Genomic DNA, 24,693 nt, shown 5'->3' on the forward strand with positions numbered 1-24,693 from the left:
CAAATAATCCACTTGCTAACCATGTTGCTTAGGAATTCCAGATCAGATCTGAATTTTTGGCAGTCAGGGGGTCACACCGGCCTATGCAAAGCAGAGACTTAATCATTTGGGGTTTAGCTTTCTCAGGACTGATCCAGAGGCAAAAACTGTTTTAGTGCAATTACTATAGACCCTCCTTTAAAACAAACAGTCATTAACCGCCTCAGTGCTCAGGGACCCTTTTACTGCAGTTTGACAGGGACTTAGCACTGAAGACCGCCAGCCCCCTAAGTAAGCAGTATGCAGTTAAATGCTAATAACCTGCCCACCCCACTCTGCCGAGAAGACTCTGCAATCCTGTGGTTGCATTCAGCAACTTTGCAACCAGTGGGCTACAGAAGCGGAATCAGTTAGTGAAACTTGCAGATGGAGCAAAGGGGGGGCCGGAGCCCTAGCATAATCTCTAACAGAGGGAGGCTGTTGGTTCATGTCCGTGCCACAGGTTTAGCATCTGAAACTCAAGATGGCCGTTTATTTAGCTGTGCCTGCTCCAGCTGTAGTCAAGTGTGGCATACAGACCACATGTGTCTTACCTAATCAGGTGCTGCTTGCTCAAATCAAGCTGGAGCATTGCATTCTGGGTCTTTGTATTTCCATGGTCCCCATCTCCATAGTAAATATATGGGGTGGTGGCAATCTGTTCCATTTGACATGAAGTAGTTGCAGCTCCTGGCCTCCTGCCAATGGAGCCCTGGGTTGGGCAAAGTTTGGGCACCCCTCAGCAGGTTCTGCAAGTGATTGGTGCTAAGCCATAGACAGCCACTAAGATCTCATGTGCCTCTGTAACACTGACAGAACCCGCTCGGCGGCGGGCGGGATCGAACCCGGGACCTCTGGAGCTTAGTGCATGAGCCTCTACTGCATGAGCTAAAAGCCAACTGGCTGTTAGCTAAGGTTGTAGAGCAGACTCATTTTTTATCTCTCTCTTTAAGTGGTCTTGGTGCCGCTGGATGGGACAGAACACCACACCCAGAAGGTGTGTGGGTTACACCTCCATCTCCCCATCTGTAAAATGGTGACAATGCCTTCCTCCCTCTCTGGTTTGTTGTAAGTTTAATGCATAAATCACCTTGTTGCTAAGTATTTTCACTGTAGGATTGATACCTGCAGCTCAAATTTCCCCAGTGCGTCAGCTGCTGGGGTAGCCCCAACAGGATTCCCCATTGTCTTACCAGACTCATTATGATCGGAGACCAGTCTGAGAATGTCCCCTGGTTGCCCGTCAATATTGAAGCAGACAGCTAGCTTGCTGGAGGGGAAATCAATGACAAAGTGAGGGTCTCCATCCGCTGAGAAGACATGAAAAGGAGAGCAAAGGTAAGAGACGTTCATGGAATACCAGTGCAATCTCACAAAACAGGTCTCAAAGAGCCTTGTCTCTGTTTTCTTCAAGATCTACTGGTACATTTTTAAAGGCTTTAGGGATAGCTGGTTTTGTTCCCCCACAAAAATGTTGAGTTTAAGGTGAAAAGTCAAAAACCAAAATATTTCATTTCTGAAGTGCTGCCACGGTACTTCATGGGAGTTGCAGTTCAGATGCCTCATACTCCCATTATCCTCTATAGGCCAGGCTCCCTGGCTGTACTACATCTCCCATGATGCACCACAGTTTCTCCTCTTGGTGAAGGGCTGCCATGCAATGCAGCAGCTGCGTAGTCATGGTGCATCATGGGAGATGTGACCCTGGCCCATGGCGAATAGGTGTGTGAGGCACCCAAACGACAACTCCCATAAGGCTCCATGACAGCACTTCAGAATTGAAACATTTCTTTTTTCAGCTGAAAACGTTTTGAGTGTTCTGTTTTTTGATGAAAATTCAAAATTTTCCATGGGAAGTAGCCACTTTTTGTTTAGTCCAAAACACAATTTTCTATCAATAAACAGTTCAGAGGGACAATTTTTGATCAGCCCTAGGATTAGCATTAACATCAGGCACAATGAACATTAACAGTTGAGTCTGGGCAAGTCCTCCTGCCCATCAATATTAATTTGATGCAGTAGCAGATAGATTTCCCACACAGCAAGTGATCCATTCCTGCAGCGCCAGCTGGTGGAACACAGCCATACAGAGATTGGCCTGAGCTGTGAACTTCAGAGCTAAGTGTGATCTTCTTTGGTGTCTGGTGAAGTTCAGATCTAGGGTCTTGGTTTAGGTCTATTTAATGTTTTAAAGGATGGTCAAAAAAACAATTAAAAATATTGTGAAAACGTTTTGACATTTTTTTCCTGGCTTTTAAAATTTCAGCAACATTATTTTGAAAATCAAGTTATTGTGATGCTAAAATATTGAAATAAAGCCCTTATGACTCCTAAAATGAACTGTATGTTTTAAATAATGCACCTGTCTTCCTAATATACCACCCCACTGTGCTTCCTAATTAGCCTCCTCACTAACTTTTAGCAATTCCTGATCCTCTCTCTTTTTTTCTTTTTTCTTCCAAATTACTGGGTTTTAATCAGATGAATAGGATCTTTGCTGGTTTGCTCCAGGAGGGTGTACGCCAAAGGCACTAAGAGTTGTGGCTTTTGTAAACCAGCCCTTGTTTATCTTCAGTTACAAAGTATATAGAACTGGGAAATAGACACTGACCTGATGTTCTGGATATTTTAATTCTTTGTTTGTCTGGTTGCTTGGGTACACCTAGAAGTGGGGAAGAGAAAGCAGCCAGAGTTACAGGTACAATAACAGACTAAACAATGTTACAACAATGTTCCCAAAACACTGCTCAGAGAAATTACGTGACTTGCTCAAGGACACGCATTGAGTCATTAGCAAAACCAGGATTATAATCCCAGTCTCCTACCTCCCGATTCTGTGCTTTAACCACTAGACAATCCTTTCTAATGATATCAATTCTGAGGGGTGCCTGTTTCGAAGGAATGTGTCCAATTATTATAGCTATTTTGTTTGTACCTGGTGGTGCTTTGTGTCCTTGCAAACTCTGCACTCTTTCCCCAGTGCCCTCAGTAGAAGGACTGGCATGACCCTCCTTAGGCAGGTCTGCCTGTAACTCCTTCATCTTCAGGGAGGTGAAGGGGGTGATGAAGTTGTAGGTCAGGGCCAATGACTTGGCTTTATCCATCAAGTGTTCCCTCTCCTCACTGTCATCGCTCTTCAGCCAGGAAGTCAGCAGCTCCTTGATGGTGAGATAGCTCCATGCCCTTTCAGCATAATTCTGAGTCTCCTTGCCATCCTCCATGCCAGGAGAGCCCCTGATGTCATTCTTGCTTGGGACGTCTATGGCCACGTCGGTTTTCAGGAGAATGTACTTGTTGGCGTTGCTGGCCGTCACCTCCACGTGGAGCTTGCCCGAGTTGCGTTCGATGAGCTTCCCAGCAATGACAATTTCAGACCCATTGAAGTAGTTGGGGAAGAGGTTCTGAGTGACCTGCTCCACGCTGTCTTTGGGATAATCAACCCGGATGTCGGAGAGAAGGGGCGTCCCTATCTCGTCATAGAACCTGAAACAAGTCACATTTCCCACAGGTTAGTGTTTTCAGCCAGGTACTCACATGCACACACAGGTACATGTACGCAGGGGTACACACACACAGAGTGAGTGCTGAATTTGCACTCGGGGTGGGATATTCCCCCAAGGTAATATCAGAGGCATGTTGGTAGGAGGTTGCCTTTCCCTGGTTCTTTGAGCATGGATTCTGTGCTAGGATCTAGTGGCTGTATTCCACATGATCTCCTCTGACACAGGAGGCCTCGAAGGGGAAGATCTCAGCACTATTTGTTTTATGATTCTATGAGAGTCAGAATGGCTTCCACTAGATCTTGAATACCGCGTACAGGTGTGGTCTTCTCATCTCAAAAAAGATATACTGGCATTAGAAAAAGTTCAGAGAAGGGCAACTAAAATGATTAGAGGTTTGGAATGGGTCCCATATGAGGAGAGATTAAAGAGGCTAGGATTTTTCAGCTTGGAAAAGAGGAGACTAAGGGGGGGTATGATAGAGGTATATAAAATCATGAGTGGTATAGAGAAAGTGAATAAGGAAAAGTTATTTACTTGTTCCCATAATATAAGAACTAGGGACCACAACATGAAATTAATGGGCAGCAGGTTTAAAACAAATAAAAGAAAGTTCTTCTTCACACAGCGCACAGTCAACCTGTGGAACTCCTTGCCTGAGGAGGTTGCAAAGGCTAGGACTATAACAGGGTTTAAAATAGAACTAGATAGATTCATGGAGGTTAAGTCCATTAATGGCTATTAGCAGGATGGGTAAGGAATGGTGTCCCTAGCCTCTGTTTGTCAGAGGGTGGAGATGGAAGGCAGGAGAGAGATCACTTAATCACTACCTGTTAGGTTCACTCCCTCTGGGGCACCTGGCATTGGCCACTGTCGGCAGACGGGATACTGGGCTGGATGGACCTTTGGTCTGACCCAGTATGGCCGTTCTTATGTTCTTACGTTCTTATGAAGATTATACACCCATAATATATTGGTGTTTCATCTAGGGCTTTCTTACAGGACCTACCACATGCCTGGGAATGTCTCCCACTTGGTTGGATTGAAAAGCGTTTATAAGGGACCCAGACCTGAGTTTACGGCTGCATGATTCCCCTGCTACAACTGATGGCCTGACTGAGACCTAAAGCCACCTGGAGAGCACTGCATTCCCTACCAGACTTGAGCTTTCCAGTCTCAGCCTCCTCTTCTCTTGCAAGGCAGGACTCGCAGAACCCTGAAATCAGGCATTGAAAGATAAACGAACAAAGAACTGGCTTCAACTCTATTTTTGTGGTCAAGCTACATTGATTTTTCATGCCTGCACATACAGGCTGTTAAAGAGCTGGGACTTTGGACATTTTTTATTTTTTCTTTATAAAAAGCTTTTCAGTTTCCTTTTTTAGAATAGTATTGAGCACTCTAGTGCCCTCAGTCTAAGGACCTCAAAGCCCTTTGGAAGCATCAGTTAACCCTAAGAGTGCAATTATTCAATCCAGGTCACAGAGTACTAAAACAAAGCACAAGTGACACTGGGACTTGCTTGAAACCACACAGAGAGTCAGTGGCTTTGCTGAGAGGAGAACCCAGCAATCCTGACTCCATTTTACCTACTCTAACCACTGGACAACACTCCACTACCTTTACAAGCAAGTCTTTTCTCTGATGAGCTCTTGCGGCCTTATATAGCTCCCTCGGCTTTCAATGCTTCAGGATCAGACACTTACGCTGCTGCTTTCCAAATTTCACATGCTAAGGTGCAACTCCCATGGGAAAGGTGGTGGATGGGTTTCCACAATGTATTAAAGTAGAGAAGGCAAGCATGCTAAGCATAGTGTAACAGAGCAACACAACTATGATTGGAGGTGTGCAGGCTCACCCCTACGGATACCTAGGGAAACTAGGAGTTTTTTCCCCCATGGAACATTTCATTTATTTGGCAGAAATTCAAACACCAAAAAATTTTGGTCAAAAACCAAATAACTTTCAATGTGGAAATACAGCCACAGTGCCTCATGGCGGTTTTCGTTTGGGTGACTCATGTTCCCATTCTCCTCTACAGGCTTGGCTCCCTGTTTGGGCTACATCTCCCATGGTGCACCATGGTCTCCCTCTTGAAGAGGGGAGGCAAAACTATATGAAAATCCCTGGCTATGGTGTACCATGGGAGATGTAGTCCGGTCAGGGAGCCCAGCCCATTGAGGTGAATGAGGACAGGAGGCAACCAAACATTGACTCCCATGAGGCTATGCTGCAGCATTTCCAAATTCAAATATTTTAGGTTTGAGGTGAAATATTTTTCAATAAAAAACCCAAATCAAAAATTTTCACAGACAGCAGACGCTGTTTGTGCCGAGGCATCTTCACATTGTCTAACATCTATTTAAACGGGCAATGAGTCCTTGTTTCTCCACTTGCACCCTGGGGCGAGATGATGTAAGTGTCTCCCAGCTCTGCAGCCACCCAGATTTAGGCGCACACGCAATATCTCTGTCAAAAGAGTTTAAACCAAAGCCTTGTTCCGAAGTGCACCAAAGCTGTACTATGGTACACTGTATCTTGAGGGGGGTTTAGAACTCCCAAGTAGCCATCCAGCCATGGAAAGAGCTCTACAGCCATAAGAACGGCCATACTGGGTCAGACCAAAGGTCCATCTGGCCCAGTATCCTGTCTTCCGACAGTGGCCAATGCCAGGTGCCCCAGAGGGAATGAACAGAACAGGTGATCATCAACTGATCCATCCCCTGTTGCCCATCCTCAGCTTCTGGCAAACAGAGGCTAGGGCAGCGTTTCTCAAATGCAGCCACTGTGGACTTTTCTTGCGGCTACAGCCTCCTGGGTAGTGATTTGGTGCGGGGTGGGGGGCGGCAAAGCAGCGGCCCCCTCTCCCAGGGCCACCAGCAGTGGTTGGGCCCTGCCCACCTCTGTAGACACAAAAGCTGGAGGAACAGACAGCCAGTGAATTCCCCACCTTCCCACCACTGGTGGGGTCAGGCTCCAGCCCTGGGGTGGCGGGTGGCAGGCTCCAGCCACGGGGCTTCAGGCGCCATTCCCTGGCTATATAGTGGTGGGCTCTGGCCCCAAGGTCACCTCCCCCCATCACCCCTGGTCCTCACTACCTCCCCCAGTGCTCCTGGCCCCTGCTGCCTCCATATCCACCTTGCCATCCAGGGCTTAATTTGTCCGCACGTTTGCCTGGGCTGAGTAAGTCTGCTGTGAAAAGTGATATTTATATGTTTGTTAATATCACTTTGCCCAGCAGACTTAGTAACTAGGAAGTCTTTAAAAAAAGCAACCGAAAAAGCAAAAGACACAACAAGAAAAAAGATAAGAACATGCAAAGCACCTTATTTGTGTTTCTATTCTGTTTAGGGTCAGTAAAGAATTGAGACAACTGTACATTATTTTTATTATTGAGTTTGCAAAAAAAAATTCTACATAAATAAATTACACTGATTTAGACACGTGTATGTCCATATTTATTTGTTTTTCCTAAAGTTAATTAAGTATTTTAGGAAAAAGTGTCAGAGCAGCCACCAACAAGAGTTGGTGGCCGCACTCTGAGGCCACCAAAAAAATTGTTGTGAGAACCCCTGGGCTACAGACACCATCCATGCCCAGACTTGTAAGGGCTTATCTGAGCTACACCTCTCAACCACCGTCAAACCTGTAACTGCCCCAAGTTTTTGAGGGGGAGGGGCTTGTATTGGCACCCACATTTTGCTAACGGCCCATATCTTTATAAACAAATTCCCTGGGGAAGCCGAAATCCAGATCCACCATCCGCCGCTAGAGCCTGTCTCTACTGTGAATTTATCTGAGGTCCCTCCTCCCCAAACCCAGGCCCACAGGGGTGACCCAGTCTCGTCCAAGGCCCCAGTGCGCCCAGGGCGAAGCTCAACAAACCCTTTTAGTTGTGCGGCTGCGTCCTCCTCCTCCTGGACCCGCCGCATCATGCCGCAATTCTCCAGGGACATCCTCTCCAGAAGCTTGTAGTCGACGTCGTTGCCAATGCCAATGGTGAAAAGGCAGAACTTCTCACGGATAGCCTCCTTGGTGTTGCTGAGGATCTTGGAGGACTGCATCTCCCCGACCGTGGGCCGCCCGTCTGTCAGGAAGATGATCAGGGAGACACTCCTGGCGTCAATGTCGTTCTGAGCGATGTAATTGTTAAGCAGCTTGGCGCTCGTCTGGACAGCCTCGTTAATATTAGTACCTGGGAATGCAGCAAAGTCATGAGCTTATTTTCATAGAATAGAATGTCAGGGTTGGAAGGGATCTCAGGAGGTCATCTAGTCCTGCCTATGTGCGGTGCAAATAGCTGACGAGAAAATCTCAACAGCTTGCAAACACCTGATATGTTCTACTCATTGCGATGTGCCCTTTCCCTCAAAAACAGTACTGTTCCTGCAAGCAGACTCTGTTACTCCACCTCTTGACAGGTCTGTACCTCTGTCAACGGGCACCACTACAAACGCAACGTTTGCCACTCCAGTGACTGCAACAGAGGAGGTGGAAAACAAGGCTAAAAATACTAGAGACAGTCCTGAAGCGAAATCCTGGCTCCATTCTTGAATGTTAGAAGATGGGAATCTAAACCCAGAACCCCAAATGGATTTTTGGAGCCTGGGCTTGTTTTAAGCCATGAGGACACATTTTTAACCTCATAACTATATACATGAAATTACAACCTGTAACATTACTGTATCAACAATCATATGATAAGGCATCGTGAGCCTTCCGAAGACACCCGACATGACAAACTTTGCATTGGATACCACACAATCATATTATAAGGCTGAACGTGGGGGTGCAGGGTGTTCCCCCAAGATACAGAGTATGTTTTTCAAAAACAGAGGGCAGAAATCCCACATGGTTACCAGTATCCTTTTTAAACCATAACTCAGCAAAATAGCATTGAAGACTGAAAGCAATGATTTCCCCCCCAAAAAAAACATTTTGCAGTAAAGGGCTCATTTGTGGGTAGGTAGGTGGGTGTACAAATAGTGATGTGAAGACACCCAGCCAACATCTGTTTGCTAAACCAGACCCATTAAAGAAGCAAATCAGAATGGTACACCCGCTGAGATGGACAATCTATACATCTCTTTTTTTCAAACTTCAAAGTTTGGCATGCCGTTAATTATTTCCCTTTGTTTTGAGCTGTAATTAGTCATATCCACTCAATGCCGGCTCAGCTGGCCCTTACGTGGTTCTCCTATGACACCTCTGGGATAACATGCTTTGTTCATTTGGTAATCACCTTTGGTAATTGCTTAGCTAGGCATGTCCCCCTCCCCACCCCACCTCGCCTCTTCCTGAACTCTTTAGCTAGTAGTACAGGCAGTGCAACAGAGCATCCTGTTTGCTCCTTTTTCCTTTGGAATGCTTCAGTTAGAATGAATGCTCATTGTTTAGGCTGATAAGGAAAAGTAGGGGAAGCCCTTGCAGATTTTTGGCCAGCCGGAGTCTCTTGTCTTCCCAGAATTTCTAGAGATCATTTCACAGGGCTTTGTGCAGGTAATTTGGTGCTTAGACGTGAAACTGATGATGGGTCCCCAAGAAGTACATTAGGTTACTGGGGTTCCCAAACATATTTATACTGTAGACCACAACTTAACAGAGAGCTCATTGCACCAAATACTGCCTCTTCTATTACAATTAGAGGATTATTATTTATTTATTTTGTTACAGTAACGCTAGGATCCCTAGTCCTGGACCAAGACCCCTCTGTTCTAGGCACTGTACAAACACAGAAGTCAAACAGCAAGTCAAACACGGAACAAAAAGACACCTTCCCTCCCATTTGCAATCTCTGCGGCAGCTCCTGCAACTGCTTGCATGCTAAACTAAGTCTTGAATACATCTCCAGCTGCCCCTTAACAGTTGCTTAGCAGCTGGAAACAAGGAGAAGGAGCCAGCACCATGTGACCAACCAGCTCTCTGTAGGCCACAGTTTGAGAACAGCTAGTTTAGATAGTTGGGAAGCTTGTGTGATGAGAAGTCAGAGGGTGGGATTTTCAAATATGCTCAGCGGTGGGCTAAATCTGCTACCAGGGAAATGAACAGTAAAGTTCCTATTGACTCCAACAGCGAGGCCAATGCTGAGACCCTTTTGATAATTCCACCTGGTGTTCCCTGAAGAGATCTGCAAGGTCTCAGGCTGGGGTAAATTAATCAAAGGAACAAGTCAATCCCATCTGGGTCTCCATAGCCTACCTCCAGTAGGTGATATGTTATGGATGTACTTCTTGGCGTCTCTTATGTTGTTTGGAGTCACTGGCACCAGACGGTCCTGTTGCCAGACCTTGATTCGGTTAGCAAAACCAATAATATTGAAGTGGTCCTCTGGCCTTAGGTCCTTGAGAATGGTGAAGAGAGCATCTTTGGTCTAAAGAAAAGAACAAGTCAAATTCTCACCGTTTAATGACAAGGGCCCATTGATTCCAATGGGAGCTGGGTGCCTAAATACCTTTGAGGATCTGAGCCAATAAGCCTCACTCCCTGGATGTTTATTATTTGTATTACAGTAGCACCTAGCGACCAGGGCCCCACTGTGTTAGGTGCTGGACAAATATATAATGAAATGACAGTCCCTGCCCCAAAAAGCTTGCAATCTAAGTGTAAGTCGGGAGACACTATTTGGATACAGGGGACTGACGGGGCAGGACAAGGGAACAATTATGAGTAGTGGGGCAGCGGCTGCAGCACACCCGTTGCCTAACCATTGTCAAGTCTTTTGCAGGCATCGTGGCGTAGGTAGGTTTTAAGGAGAGATTTAAGGGACGCTGGTGGTTTTGCAGGTATTTACAGGCATACAGGGCAGCCTGGCAGAATGCATGAAGGAGCTTGTCCAAAAGAGTGACAAATAGGGTAATCCAGGGTGATAGAAATCAAATATTTCCAGGCCTGGGGTTTTTATACAAAGAAAACCTGGAGAAGAGCACAAACGTCCCATCAAGCGGAGTGGCCAATAGTCCTCTTGATTCTGCATTGAAGCTGGCGATTTCATTGCAAACAAATTACCCATTGCAATGGAATCTCTTAGTCATCCCTCCAGCTGGTGATCTGGGGTCTGATCCAAGGTCCATTCGAAATCAGTGGGACTCTTTCCATCAACTTCAATGTGCTTTGGATCAGACGACGGGTGCCCTGAGCACCTCCTACTGATCCGCATCCAATTTGTAAACTCTTCCCAAATGTTATTTTGATGATTTCTCTCTCCCTTTCCCCCCTTTCCAATCTGGCAATAACTGAGATTTAATCCACTGTTACGTTTCTGCAGAAAGCATTCCATGACTGTTTCAGAGACACGCTACTAATAGAGACAGAGACAGTGATCAGATGGTGCCCTTGTATTTTAGCAGTGATGGGAGGTTCAGATTTAGGGTTTGGTCCAGAAAAGCTCCCAAGAGTTTGAATGCTTCCCCAGACCCCTGAGACCAGCATGGCAGCATGTGCTAGGCATTCGCTACTTCCTGGAGCATTTTCTTGGCATTTAGAACAATGAGGGAAACCTAATAGCAGGTGTTACAGGAATAAAGGCAGGGTGGGAGTTCACATCACTGGTGACGCTGCAATCCCACGTTTTGCTCTAGGATGTAATCTCTGCTTTTCATTCTTAAAGCACTTTGCAGACATAGCTAATGCTAACACCCCTGAGGGGGTAAGTAAGCATTACTACCACTCGTTTACAGATGGGGAGACTGAGGTTCAGAGAGATGACTTCATTTGGCCTATACCCTACATCAAGTCACCATCAGGAGTGGGAATAGTACGCGGGAGTTCCCAGTTATCAGTCCAGTAGGCCACGCTGCCTCTTATTTATACATGGAAGTAGGGCAGTGAGACCCAGTGGAGGTGCGAGTGGATCCTACTACATCACAATGAGGGAGTAGTTCGCCATTTGCTCCTAGAAAATGGTATATAAGTGGATGGAGAGTTATGAAGGGGAGTAGGGAGTGTGGTAGGTTGCCATGTCAACCTCTAGAGAGGAAACTCTTGTGCTGGAGGTGAAGGAGGCTGAGAGGTTAGCAGGCTACCAGGCCTCTGCGTCTGTAAATTGCCAACTGTGATGTTCCCCTGGTGTTATCTGGACCAGTGATCTGCTAGGTCACTCCAATCCTCGAGTCTGGGAGCCAGCCTTACCCTGCTCTGCTGTGAGAACCCCCACTCCCGGGCTGTTCACGCACAGCCTCTAGCATGTAAGCTGCTCCCAGCTATGTGCGTGAGCACTTTTGGCCAGCCGCTGCTTGGATTGTGCAACCGAATGACACTAGCCAATATCTTCGGTCCCAGACACAACCCTAGGAGCCTCCGTCTTGCAGTGTCCAGTTATGCCCGCTGGACGCTGCAAGCTTATATGAGTTCGTCAATTTAACAAAGAAATTGACATGTACCAAGCTTGTTATTCCAAGGGGAGTCTCTGACATGCTTCAAACCAAACGCACTGCTTCAGGTAGAATAAACAAATACATTTATTAACTACAAAAGATAGATTTTAAGTGATTATAAGGGAAAGCACAACAAGTCAGATTTTGTCAAATGAAATAAAAGCAAAATGCATTCTAAGCTGATCTTTCAGTGCCCTTACAAACTTAGATGTTTCTCACCACAGACTGGCTGGAAGGTGGAAGAGAGAGAGCATGGCAAATGTCTCTCCTTTTTCTCATGTCCTTTCTTCCCTCTTGGCTTCCCCCCGCCACCTTCAGAGTCAGGTGAGCATTACCTCATCACAGTTCTGAACTGACCAAGGGAAGGGGGGTGACTCACTTGAGAGTGCAACAGATCCTTTGTTACTGCCTAGACCAGTGTCTTTTGTTCTAGTGAGGCTGGGCTGGGTTTGTCCCATACATGCCCTGATGAGGTGTAAACTGCCCCTCTGCTCCTGGAGAGTTTTGCCTGGGCTTGTTTTAAGCCATGAGGGAACATTTTCAACCTCATAACTATATACATGAAATTACAACCTATAACATTACTATAACAACAATGCTCCGTGCATCATGAGCCTTCCGAAGACACCCGACATGACAAACTTTGCATTGGATACCACACAATCATATTATAAGGCTGAACATGGGGGTGCAGGGTGTTCCCCCGAGATACAGAGTATGTTTTTCAAAAACAGAGGGCAGAAATCCCACATGGTTACCAGTATCCTTTTTAAACCATAACTCAGCAAAATAGCATTGAAGACTGAAAGCAATGATTTCCCCCCCAAAAAAACCATTTTGCAGTAAAGGGCTCATTTGTGGGTAGGTAGGTGGGTGTACAAATAGTGATGTGAAGACACCCAGCCAACATCTGTTTGCTAAACCAGACCCATTAAAGAAGCAAATCAGAATGGTACACCCGCTGAGATGGAGTGTTACACCAACGTAGGCAGGAGAAGGAGAGAGAGAGAAAGGAATAGAAACCGGGCCTATGGCTTAGGGATGAATTTCTAAATCCTATCATAGGTGGGATTGGTAGCTCTGTTTAAGGGTGCCCAACCCTTCCCATGATCAGATCCTGTTTTCAGTTGCTTATAACTTTGCTAAACGGTAATTGTTTGGGCTGAAATTTTCCATGCTGGGTGTCTGCCTCCAAATGAAATCTCCTGAAAATTTTCAGCTAAACCAATTCAGCCATTTCTGAGAACGAGGCTAGAGAAAAAGATACAGTTTTGCCCCTATTAAACAATTCTGGTGACCTTTTCTTTGAGCAGTTCTCATGCCACCAGGCTTTGGAGCAGGGACTGAGCAGAAGGGTAGCTTTTTGTGTCAGGATGTGCCTTTCGCCGTCCTTGTGAAAATCTGCCCAAATCTGGCTTAAGTATAAACCTCTGAAAAATCACAGGTTGCACTTGCTCAGTAGAGACTTGTTAGAGCTTCACAGCTAAAATCTCTGCAGCTTACATTTGCAATGAGCATGTTCCAGCCCAGAGCTCCAGGGGGTTGATCAGGATGTTCCCTTCAATTGCAGCTCTGGGTTGTTATGGGTTGGGCGGGGGTTGGGCACCAGAATTGAGAGGAGGGCACCTGTCTCTCCTATGCTCTCACTGCCCCCCAGTGAGGAGGAGGAGGAAGCTGCCTGGTTTCAATGCAGAGAAGCAAGAGCCAGACCTAGGGGAATGAACGGAGTTGGCTGGGATGAGGAGGCTGGGACTGGAGGCTTGGGGGGGGGGCAAGGAGACTGTGACTGTGACCAGTAGGATGGGGGGAAGGAAGTGAGTGGGGCAAGGAATGCAGATCTGAAAAGGAGCCAAATTCAAGTTGGAAAAGTGGGACTAATAGGGCAAAAAAAAAAATGTAATTAAAGACTATATCATAATGTCCACATACAAGGTATAATGTATTATCATTAAAGACTGTATCACAGTGAATACACACAAAGGGGGCTGAATTAAGGTTATGCTGGCACCTGTAAGTCTACCATTTCCTAACTTTTGAATCCTTGACTTTGCAACCTTAATAATGTTCTTTTAATGTAGTGGTGTGCGTGAAACATACATCAGTTTGGTTTGAGTCCAGACATGAGCAAAGGGTTGAGGGGGGGAGGGGTGATCTTATTTAGTGGTTCCCTCCCCACTAGGTTTTACTTCAGCTCCAGTATAAACGAAGGGCCCGATCCTGCACAATACTGGGCACTCTCAACTCACACTGAAGCTGCTGGGAATGGAGGATGCGCCACGTCTTGCAGGAAAAGGCTCTGCGTGTGACAGCGCAGTGCTGGAATGAATCACCCTGATAGTTCTATATATTTGCCTGGCTCCTTTTGTCTTTGAGACCAGGCTGCTTTGTCACGGCAGCTGAGGAGGGCAAAGCACCCCCCTCATAGACATGAAACTCTATCCTGATAAAAGTGCAGCATGGGCATTGCAATCTATGTTCCTCTCCCCTGGGTGGGCTATGGCAGTGGTTCCCAACCAGCGGTCCGGGGCCATCTGGCAGGCCACAAGCAGGTTTCAGGGGGTCCACCAAGCAGAGCCAGTATTAGACTCACTGGGGCCCAGGGCAGAAAGCCAAAGCCCCATCGCATGGGGCTGAAGCCCGGGGCCCTGAGCCCCGCCACCCAAGACTGAAGCTGAAGCCTGGGCAATGTAGCTTCGTGGGGACCCCTGTGGCATGGGGTCCTCCAGGCAATTGCCCAGCTTGCTACCCCCTAACGCCGGCCCTGGCTTTTACATGCAGAAAATCAATTATTGTGGCACAGCTGGGCCATGGAGTTTTTATAGCACGTTGGAGTGGGTCTCAGAAAGAAAAAGGTTGAGAACCCCTGGGCTCCGGGAAAGGCATGTCCTTGGGAGTGTTAAGAGGTGTATACAACTCAGGAGCTGTCAAGGGGCTACAGCTTTTATCAAGGGAAACGGGTCAGAAAGTTTCTACTGCTGGCATCCCTCGGAGACTTTAAATATATTGCACCAAAAGGCAAAACTCCATCGTTCCCTGCACTGACTGATGGCTGGAGTGAGAAGTGAGGACTCCTGTAGCTACTCTGTGGCAGCCTCTGTGCTTAGGGCACACGGACAGCTTTCTGCATTCGGGCCTTGTAAGGCTACAGTCGGAATTTATCTTGAAATGCTCCAGGGACTCCCAGGCACTGCAGTGAGAGCCCAGCTTTTCTCTGCACCTAATGGGGTCTCTGCTGCCAGCGCCCAGAATGAGTCATTCCACTGAAACGCATGTATGAGGACGATTAACCCTTTGATCGCTGGTATTTTCCAGACCGCTAGCCAGAGGGGTGTTTAGCATGACAATGAGTCACCCTGCATTCAGCCTGGTATTCTTGTTTTTAACATGGGAGCGCTGAGGAAGCCACATCAAGGATCAGGGTCCTATCATGCGAGGCACTGTAGAGCTAAGTAACAAAGAAGGCTGTCTCTGCCCCAGGAGAGTGGTCTGGAGGCAACAGGTGGAGAAGACAAGGAGTGACTGGGAGGAAGAAGTAACAATAAAAGAGAGTTTAACGAAAGGCTTGTCTTGCCCCTGGAGTGATTTGCAGAAGTACCAATGTACAACACGGGTACATTTTAAGGAGGGAGTTGGACGAGGAGAAGGTTGCAGCTTCCTGAATACTATGGGGCAGGTTTCCTCGTTCACGAGCATCAGCATGGCAGAAAGTGAGCAAGCAGGCGACTGAGGCCATGCAGCAAGTTAGAATCTGTGCTAGTAGGTTTGCAGCCTTTAATGAGTTAAAAGAAGTGTGCTTGTGACAGCTGCCACTGGGGCTGACACACCAGGGAACCTCCAGAACTAACTGGATGACATCAAAGGTTGTTACAAGAAGGAGGGGGGAGAAATTGCTCTCCTTAACCTCTGAGGACAGGACAAGAAGCAATGGGCTTAAATTACAGCAAGGGAGGTTTAGGTTGGACATTAGGAAAAACTTCCTAACTGCCAGAGCAGTTAAGCACTGGAATAAATTGCCCAGGGAGGTTGTGGAATCTCCATCATTGGAGATTTTAGGGCAGGTTAGACAAACACCTGTGAGGAATGGTCTTGTTATTACGTAGTCCTGCCTTGAGTGCTGGAGACTGGACTAGATGACCTCTCGAGGTCCCCTCCAGTCCTACACTTCTATGAATCTCAACATCTTGATCTGAAGAGTCAGGCTCTGCAGCTGGGAGACTGAAATTGAGAGCCACTGTGTGTGTGGGGGGGGGATACATAACACACACTGAGCAGTGGGCTATGCTGGCATCAACATTTCTGCAAGGAATCGCAAAAGCCAATGCGAGCCTATGGCACTCAGGCATCTCAAGCCTGGAGATGAAGGTGAGTAAATTCTCCATAGGGACAGACGGCCACAGGGACCAGGGGAAGCAGGAATCCAGCCCGTGTTGAGCTCTATGGCTGAGTTGCTGCTGGTTGCTGCAGCCTCCACACTGTTCAGTAATGGGAACACATTGGAAACCTCAGAGCTCACTGGTCTGGCATGAATATTAAGACAACAGCATGGGTAATGGTGCTCCTAGAAATATAACTGCTAATAATGATTGTATTTACATAGTGCCTTTTACTTCAGGATCTCAAAGCACTTTAAAAGCATTAATCAGTCACAGCAGAGTAAACTGAGGCACAGTAAGATTAACTAGCTGCCTAATTAGTCACAAAGCGAGTCATTGGCAGAGCTGGGAAAGGAACCTAGGAATCCTGACTGTCTAAATTTCACATTTTTCCAGCGTGCCAACCACGCCCGCCCCACATTTTAACCCCCAGACAACACCGCTCCCTCCCAAGCAAATGGTATGTGCTTCACAGGCAGACAGAGGATGCGTACCCAGTCTCCCCTTCCTCAACTGTTCACAAGAGCATGCTGGAGTGATGCAATCCCCGGGAATGCCCAGCAGGGTCAGTAGGAAAAGCCCGATAACGTGAGAGAGAAACGTTTCATGCCTAAATGCTGACATGGACATTCCCAGATGCTGATGGCGCAGTGTCAGACCCTCCGGGGCACCTTCTCTGAGTGGAAGGGCACCGCCGATGACATTTATACCACAATGACATTTACGCCGATGACATTTATACCCGCTCCGCACAACAACCCTCGGTTGTTGTGCGGAGCGGGCCAAGGGGAAAGCTTGGCCGTCACACATGTGAAATGAAAGTCAAGCAGCTTAAAGGGAGACAATGCTCAGTTGTTAGACTTCTCCAGCAGCGCTGCCCACTGCAGCTCCCATTAACTCCCAGCAATTACCTCATTGACAGGCCCGTTTCCTTAGCATTCTCACAAACTTTACCTCCCGGGCAGATATTTTAACCACTCCTACACATACGCCTGAGCCGGGGCCCGCTAAAGTCAAGGGAAGTCTTTCCATCGCCTTCAATAGACATTGGATCAGGCCCTGTTGCAAAAATTGACTAGCATCAGCTTCACTGAAATCAGACATTTAGGGTATGTCTACACTGCAGCTAGGCGTCCGTGGCTGGCCCATGCCAGCTGACTTGGGCTTGCAGGGCTCGTGCTGCGGGCTGTTTCATTGCTGTGTGGACTTCAAGGTTTGGGCAGAAGCCCAAGCTCTGGAATCCTCAAGGCCTAGCGCCCAGGCTCCAACCCCAAGCCAGCCGGCATAGGCCAGCCATGGGTATCTAATTGCTATGTAGACATACCTGAGAGACCTACTCACCCAGGAAAGGCGCAATCATAGAATCATAGAATCTCAGGGTTGGAAGGGACCTCAGGAGGTCATCTAGTCCAACCCCCTGCTCAAAGCAGGAACAATTCCCAACTAAATCATCCCAGCCAGGGCTTTGTCAAGCCTGACCTTAGAAACCTCTAAGCAATAACCACTGACCAATAGATGAATCACTCAGAGACATACACTACTCACCTGAATGAGCTAACTATGCATAATTTGGCTAAGGGATGATTAAAGAACTGGGGGAACTGCCAACAGCCCACAAATAACTACCAAGGAAGGAGAGGAGTTACACAGTGCGATACATGGGGATGCAGCTAGAAGCTAGGGGAGAACACTGAAAAAAGGGAGAGTTCTGGCTTCATATCAAGAAAATCGTCCTGCCCGTGACTTGTCTGAGACTGCAGAATAACTTCCTGAGGGAAGGGATCACTTCTACCTAGTCTATATCTCTTAGGCCCTTACACTGCCCCATTACCATAGTACCTGAGCAACTCACAGTCTTCATTGTATTGATCCTCACAACAGCCCGTCAGGTAGGGCTGGGCTGTTATCCGCATTTACAGATGGCAACCGAGGCCCCGTTCCTCAAAGATACTTAGGTGCTGCTTTGCTCAGCTTTGCAATGCCTCACTCCTGACAGCCTACTGCCTGGCGGAATCCACAGCCCTGAGCTAGGCACCCAGGCTCCCCATACAACGCATGGGGAGAGTTAGGCACCTACGAAAGGGACCCTCAGGAGCCAGCCGGCTGAGCAGGGAGCTGTCTAAACTAGCCAGGAATGCAATGCCGAGGAGAAGGGCTTAAGCGCCTACGTGGCTGAGCTGGGTGCCTTGTTTCCGGGAGGTCTGTGGCAGAATGGAGAACCACATCTGGGTTTCCCGCATTGTAGGCTTTGCATCTTACCCACCGAACCATCCACCTTTGAGACCCATCTGGGCAAAGCACAAGAGAATATCCTCCAGGGAGCAATCCTGTGCCAACCGGGAGATGGACTGGATGATCCAGTAGGACTTTGCCCATATTATCTTCTATGCTTAAGGTCACAAGAGCCCCTTCCCCAACACACACAAGGAACAGCAAAGTTTTTGAGGCCAAAGCACAAAATCTGGAGACTCAAAGATAACAAGCAGGGATCCCCCATCAACAGCATCTACAGGATGTATTCCAACATTACGGCCAAGCGCACAGAGCTCAGGAAATATCAAAGTTAAGGATGCACCATGTTATGATTATTCCTTATTTTTATTACATTAGAAAAAGGCCCCAACTGAGATCAGGGCTCCATTGTGCTAAGCACTGTACAAGAGTCATGTGCCAGCAATGCCCCTCTGCCATGTACATTGGCCAAACCGGACAGTCTCTATGCAAAAGAATAAATGGACACAAATCTGACATCAGGAATCATAACATTCAAAAACCAGTAGGAGAACACTTCAACCTCTCTGGTCACGCAGTAACAGACCTCAAAGTGGCAATTCTTCAACAAAAAAACGTCAAAAACAGACTCCAACGTGAAGCTGCAGAACTGGAATTAATCTGCAAACTGGATACCATCAGATTAGGCCTGAATAAAGACTGGGAGTGGTTGGGTCATTACAAAACCTAAACTTAATTTCCCCACTACTAATTTCTCCTACTGTTACTCACACCTTCTTGTCAACTGTCTGTAATGGGCCACTCTCTTACCACTTCAAAAGTTATTTTTCCTCCCTTGGTATCCTGCTGTTAATTGATTTACCTCGTTAGACTGACCTCACACTTGGTAAAGCAACCCCCATCCTTTCATGTATTTATACCTGCTCCTGTATTTTTCACTTCATGCATCTGATGAAGTGGATTCTAGCCCACGAAAGCTTATGCCCAAATAAATGTGTTAGTCTCTAAGGAGCCACAAGGACTCCTCGTTGTTGTTTTTTTAGTAAAAGAGAGTCGCTGCTCCAAAGAGCTTGCAATCTAAACAGACAAGAGAAAGGATTATCATCATCTTTGTTTTACAGACGAAGGACTGAAGTATTTAGGGTATGCCTACACTGCATTGTGAACCAAGGTCTGTGAGACCCGGGCTTGTGTTTCCCAGAACACGCCTGAGTGTCCACACTGCATTGTAAACCTGGGTTTACAATTGCTGGACCCGGGTCTCACAGCCATGTTAATGCATCCATATTGCACTACACAGCTCTCCTGACTCGGGTCTGTGGTTTGACATGCATTCACATTGCAAAGTGACAGGGCTTGGACTCAAGTCACAGTAGGACTCAGGTTCTGACTCCTAGCAGGGTCCTAGAACCCGGGACCTAAGTGCTTGCTGACTCTAGTCAGACTGATTTGTTTGTGGACAGAGAGGGGAGTCGAGCTCAAACCTGAGAAAGAGCCAGGGCTTAGTATGTAGTGTGGACAAAGCCAGGGAAACCAAATGACTTGGCCAAGGTCATGCAAAGCTGAGATTTGAACTTATATATAGTGAGTACCAGGCTAGGGCTTTTCTCACAAGATCTTCATGGCACGCTAACCCTATCCTCTCCTGCATAGACATGCCAACAGAGATCATAAGCTGATTCTTAACTAAGACAGGATTTAGTCCAGGAGCTTTTAAACCAGAGCTCCTTCCCGGGTTCTGCTGCATTGTTCCCTCCTCCACTCTACGCCCGCTGTTCGGAACAGACAGTCTATTCTTTTCTTTGAAGTCAACACCTTGCAGGCCACAGACTACCATCCACCTTCCCTTTCAGAGTGTCTGTGTGATCCCCTCCAGGCAGATGGCCAGCACACAACCAAGAGCAATTCCTGTACGATCCAGGCAACAGGGGTTTTGACACTGACACTGCCAGCGAGGGCCCAGAGTTTGGCTGTAGCTATTCTTCACAACACAGAGCCGTCACAAAAGGATAACTGTGCTGGCCAGCCTTGCTGCCCTGAATGTGGTTCCCTGCAGGTCCTGCTAATAATTGGGCATCACAGATTCACTATGTAGCCTCGAGGAAGTTACTTTTCTGCCTCAGTTTCCCTATCTGCAAAGGGTGCTTGGGAGAAGGATGGTCCAGTTATTAGGGCATTAGCTGCCACCCATCTAGGTCAGTGGTTCCCAAACTTGTTCCTCCGCTTGTGCAGGGAAAGCCCCTGGTGGGCCAGGCTGGTTTGTTTACCTGCCGCGTCCGCAGGTTCGGCCAATCGCGGCTCCCAGTGGCTCCAGGCCAATGGGAGCTGCTGGAAGTGGTGGCCAGTACATCCCTCGGCCCGCGCCACTTCCAGCAGCTCCCATTGGCCTGGAGCAGTGAACCGCGGCCACTGGGAGCAGCAATCAGTCGAACCTGCGGACGCGGCAGGTAAACAAACCGGCCCGGCCCACCAGGAGTTTTCCCTGCACAAGCGGTGGAACAAGTTTGGGAACCACTGCTCTAGGTTCAATTCCCTGCTCTGTTGCAGACTTCCTGTATAAGCCTGTGCAAGTCACGTCACTCTGTGCCTCAGTTTCCCCTTTGAACAACAGCACTTCCCTACCTCAGAGAGGCAGTGTGAGAGTAAGTGCATTACAGATTGTGAGGCACTTGGGTACTACAGGTAATGATGGCCACAGATCCACAAAGGTTAGACAGATAGAATCTTACCCGCCTTACAGGGCTAATTAATGTGCATAAGGTGTTTTGAACATGCAAAACACTATATAAATGGTAAGTATTATATACATTAATTATCGACTCTGCAGCCCAGATTAAATTTGAATCCTAAATGTTTTTGTAAATATACTTGATGCGAGACAGTCTTGGGCAAGTTAAAGTCTCTCAGGTTTAAAGGTATCACCACTGTATTATACTGGGGTCATACTGGAGTGGCTCCATTGAAAACAATGGAGTCCCATAGTTATAAGCCAGAGCAATACAGTGGCGAATGAAGCCCTACATTCTTGTTCTCGCTGGATTTGTTTTAAATGGAATCTTTTAACAGGCACATCTTATACTAAAACCCCAACCCTCATCACCACAAACAGTTTCCATGGAACTAATAATTAAAAGGTCAATGCCAAGGGAAGAGACGTTACCCTCTGCCCTCGATTCATTGCCTAATGTCTCTCTCCCAGTTTGTCCTCAGAAGACAGTCAGTCAGTCCCCAGGCCTGAAAAATATTCCAAGCACTTGATCCCTTCCCCCTACACCCTGCAAGACAGATCTACGGCTGTCACAATGTCAAAAGGAGTTCAGACGTCGAGCAGATGCACTCAACTGCATTTCAACATCAATTAGCCGCTACTCGGGTGAGCGAGAATCAAACAGAGGCCAGGGAGGTTATGCTTTTTATTTCAATTATCCTACAATCGTTTTCACGCTACATGGAGGAAACAATCTTTTCTCACAGCATTTGACCGAATGCCACCATCCTGGTGGTCACTACAATTTTTGGCAAGTTTTGAGAACATTGTATTTTTATGTAATCCATTGGGGAATGTGATACAGGTCCCACTCTGTGCCCAATCCACAGACGATTTGAATCTGTTATAGCCCAAGTAGGGCAAGCTGTGGTAACGCATGGTCTTTTTAGTTCTGGAAGACCTGGGTTCAAGATGCAGTGCTTTGGACAATGTAGCTATTACACTTGTTTTGAGCAAACTCACAGTCCTGGGCTCTAACCACCAGATAACACTGCCTCAGAGACTTTAAGGCCAGAAGGGACCATCATGATTATCTAGTCAGAGGTGAGTAAACAGTGTAGAATGTGCCCTGGGAGCTGGTTTCTTCTGTCCTCGGGGGTGCTCAACCCCTGCTCATCCTAGACCCTACCCCCACTCCACCCCCTTCCTGCAAGCCCCCACCCCCGCCCTGCTCTGCCTTTTCCTGCCCCTGCTCTTCCCCAGGCCCCGCCCCCACTCCACCCCTTTCCTCAAGGCCCCACCCCTGCTCCACCCCGTCCCGCCTCTTCCCCGCCTCTTTCCACCCAGTTCCGCCCCTTTCCCCGAGCGCGCCCCGTCCCCGCTCCTCCCCCTCCCTCCCAGTGCCTCCTGCACATCGCGGAACAGCTGATTGTGGTGGGCAGGAGGCGCAGGGTAGGGATGGGGAGGAGTTGATCAGCAGGGCCACCAGCAGGCAGGAGACGCTGGGAGGCGGGAGGAAGCCGGCTGCCTGTGGGTACTAAGCACCCGCTAATTTTTTTGGTGGGTGCTCCAGCAACCGTTATCTGTACTACAGTGATGTCTTAGGCCCATACAGAGATTAAGTCTCCCTGGTGCTAGATATTGTACATACATCAGAGACAATTCCTGCCCCACAGAGTTTATGTTCTAGATCAGTGGTCTCCAACCTGTGGGGCATGCCCACCTGGGGGGGGAGAACAGAGGAATGTTTGAGGGGACTTGCAGCGGGGCCCAGGCCAGCCCCCATGAGGGGCGAGGAGGGAGCGCCACCTAGCACCGCTCCAGCCCCAGCCGCAGCTCCACTCCACCCCCTGCTCTGCCCCCAGCCCAGTTCCGTCCCCAGCCACAGCTCCACTCCACCCCCTGCTCCACCCCGAGCTTGCCGTCAGCGCAAGCGCCTCATCTGAGGAAGCCGTGGCTGTGCAGTAATGGGGGAGGAGGTGTGGACAGATTCCATTACTGGTAAGGACGGGAGGGGCACAAGAGGAAAAGGTTGGGCACCACTGAGCTAAATAGACAGGACAAAAAGTATGTGAGGAAACAGAAGCACAGAAAAGGAAAGTGACTTAGACTCATAGACTCATAGACTTTAAGGTCAGAAGGGACCATTATGATCATCTAGTCTGACCTCCCGCATGATGCAGGCCACAAAATCTGACCCACCCACTCCTGGAATAATTCTCTCCCTTGACTCAGCTGTTGAAGTCCCCAAATCATGATTTAAAGACTTCAAGTCGCAGAGAATCCTCCAGCAAGCGACCCCTGCCCCATGCTGCGGAGGAAGGCGAAAAACCTCCAGGGCCTCTGCCAATCTACCCTGGAGGAAAATTCCTTCCCGACCCCAAATATGGCGATCAGCAGAACCCCGAGCATGCGGGCAAGATTCTCCAGCCAGACCCACATTGACCATTGATACTAATTACCAGCGATGGCATGTTATTGACCTATTGACTAAAATCACGTTATCCCATCAAACCATCCCCTCCATAAACTTATCAAGCTTAATCTTAAAGCCAGAGAGGTCTTTCGCCCCCACTGTTTCCCTCGGAAGGCTATTCCAGAACTTCACCCCTCTGACGGTTAGAAACCGTCGTCTAATTTCAAGCCTAAACTTCCCGACGGCCAGTTTATATCCATTTGTTCTCGTGTCCACATTAGTACTAAGCTGAAATAATTCCTCTCCCTCCCTGGTATTTATCCCTCTGATATATTTAAAGAGAGCAATCATATCCCCCCTCAGCCTCCTTTTGGTTAGGGTAAACAAACCGAGCTCCTCGAGTCTCCTTTCATACGACAGGTTTTCCGTTCCTCTGATCATCCTAGTGGCCCTTCTCTGTACCCGTTCCAGTTTGAGTTCATCCTTTTTAAACATGGGAGACCAGAACTGCACACAGTACTCCAAATGAGGTCTCACCAGTGCCTTGTATAACGGAAGCAGCACCTCCTTATCCCTACTAGAAATACCTCGCCTAATGCATCCCAAGACCGCATTAGCTTTTTTCACGGCCACGTCACATTGCCGACTCATAGTCATCCTGCGATCAACCAGAACTCCGAGGTCCTTCTCCTCCTCCGTCACTTCCAACCTATGCGTCCCCAGCTTATAACTAAAATTCTTGTTAGTCATCCCTAAATGCATCACCTTACACTTCTCACTGTTAAATCTCATCCTATTACTATTACTCCAATTTACAAGGTCATCCAAGTCTCCCTGCAGGATATCCCGATCCTTCTCCGAATTGGCAATACCTCCCAACTTTGTGTCATCCGCAAACTTTATCAGCTCACTTCTACATTCGGTTCCGAGGTCAGTAATAAATAGATTAAATAAAATCGGACCCAAAACCGAACCTTGAGAAACTCCACTGGTGACCTCCCTCCAACCTGACAGTTCACCTTTCAGTATGACCCGCTGCAGTCTCCCCTTTAACCAGTTCTTTATCCACCTCTGG

General features: G+C 47.8%; 1 protein-coding gene across 1 annotated transcript in view; it reads right to left on the reverse strand.

Annotated features, from left to right (window-relative positions):
- ITIH5 (inter-alpha-trypsin inhibitor heavy chain 5) overlaps window positions 1–24,693 on the reverse strand; it is a 64,253-nt gene that overhangs the window by 3,288 nt on the left and 36,272 nt on the right. Inside the window, exons 8-12 of the mRNA XM_065415248.1 lie at window positions 9,717–9,888; window positions 7,404–7,713; window positions 2,954–3,501; window positions 2,630–2,680; window positions 1,212–1,328 (exon numbers count right to left, since the gene is read on the reverse strand). Of these exons, the coding sequence (XP_065271320.1) occupies window positions 1,212–1,328; window positions 2,630–2,680; window positions 2,954–3,501; window positions 7,404–7,713; window positions 9,717–9,888 (1,198 nt within the window). The remainder of the gene's footprint in view (window positions 1–1,211; window positions 1,329–2,629; window positions 2,681–2,953; window positions 3,502–7,403; window positions 7,714–9,716; window positions 9,889–24,693) is intronic.

The sequence above is a fragment of the Emys orbicularis genome, chromosome 1, assembly GCF_028017835.1.
Source record: "Emys orbicularis isolate rEmyOrb1 chromosome 1, rEmyOrb1.hap1, whole genome shotgun sequence".
NCBI lineage: Eukaryota > Metazoa > Chordata > Testudines > Emydidae > Emys > Emys orbicularis.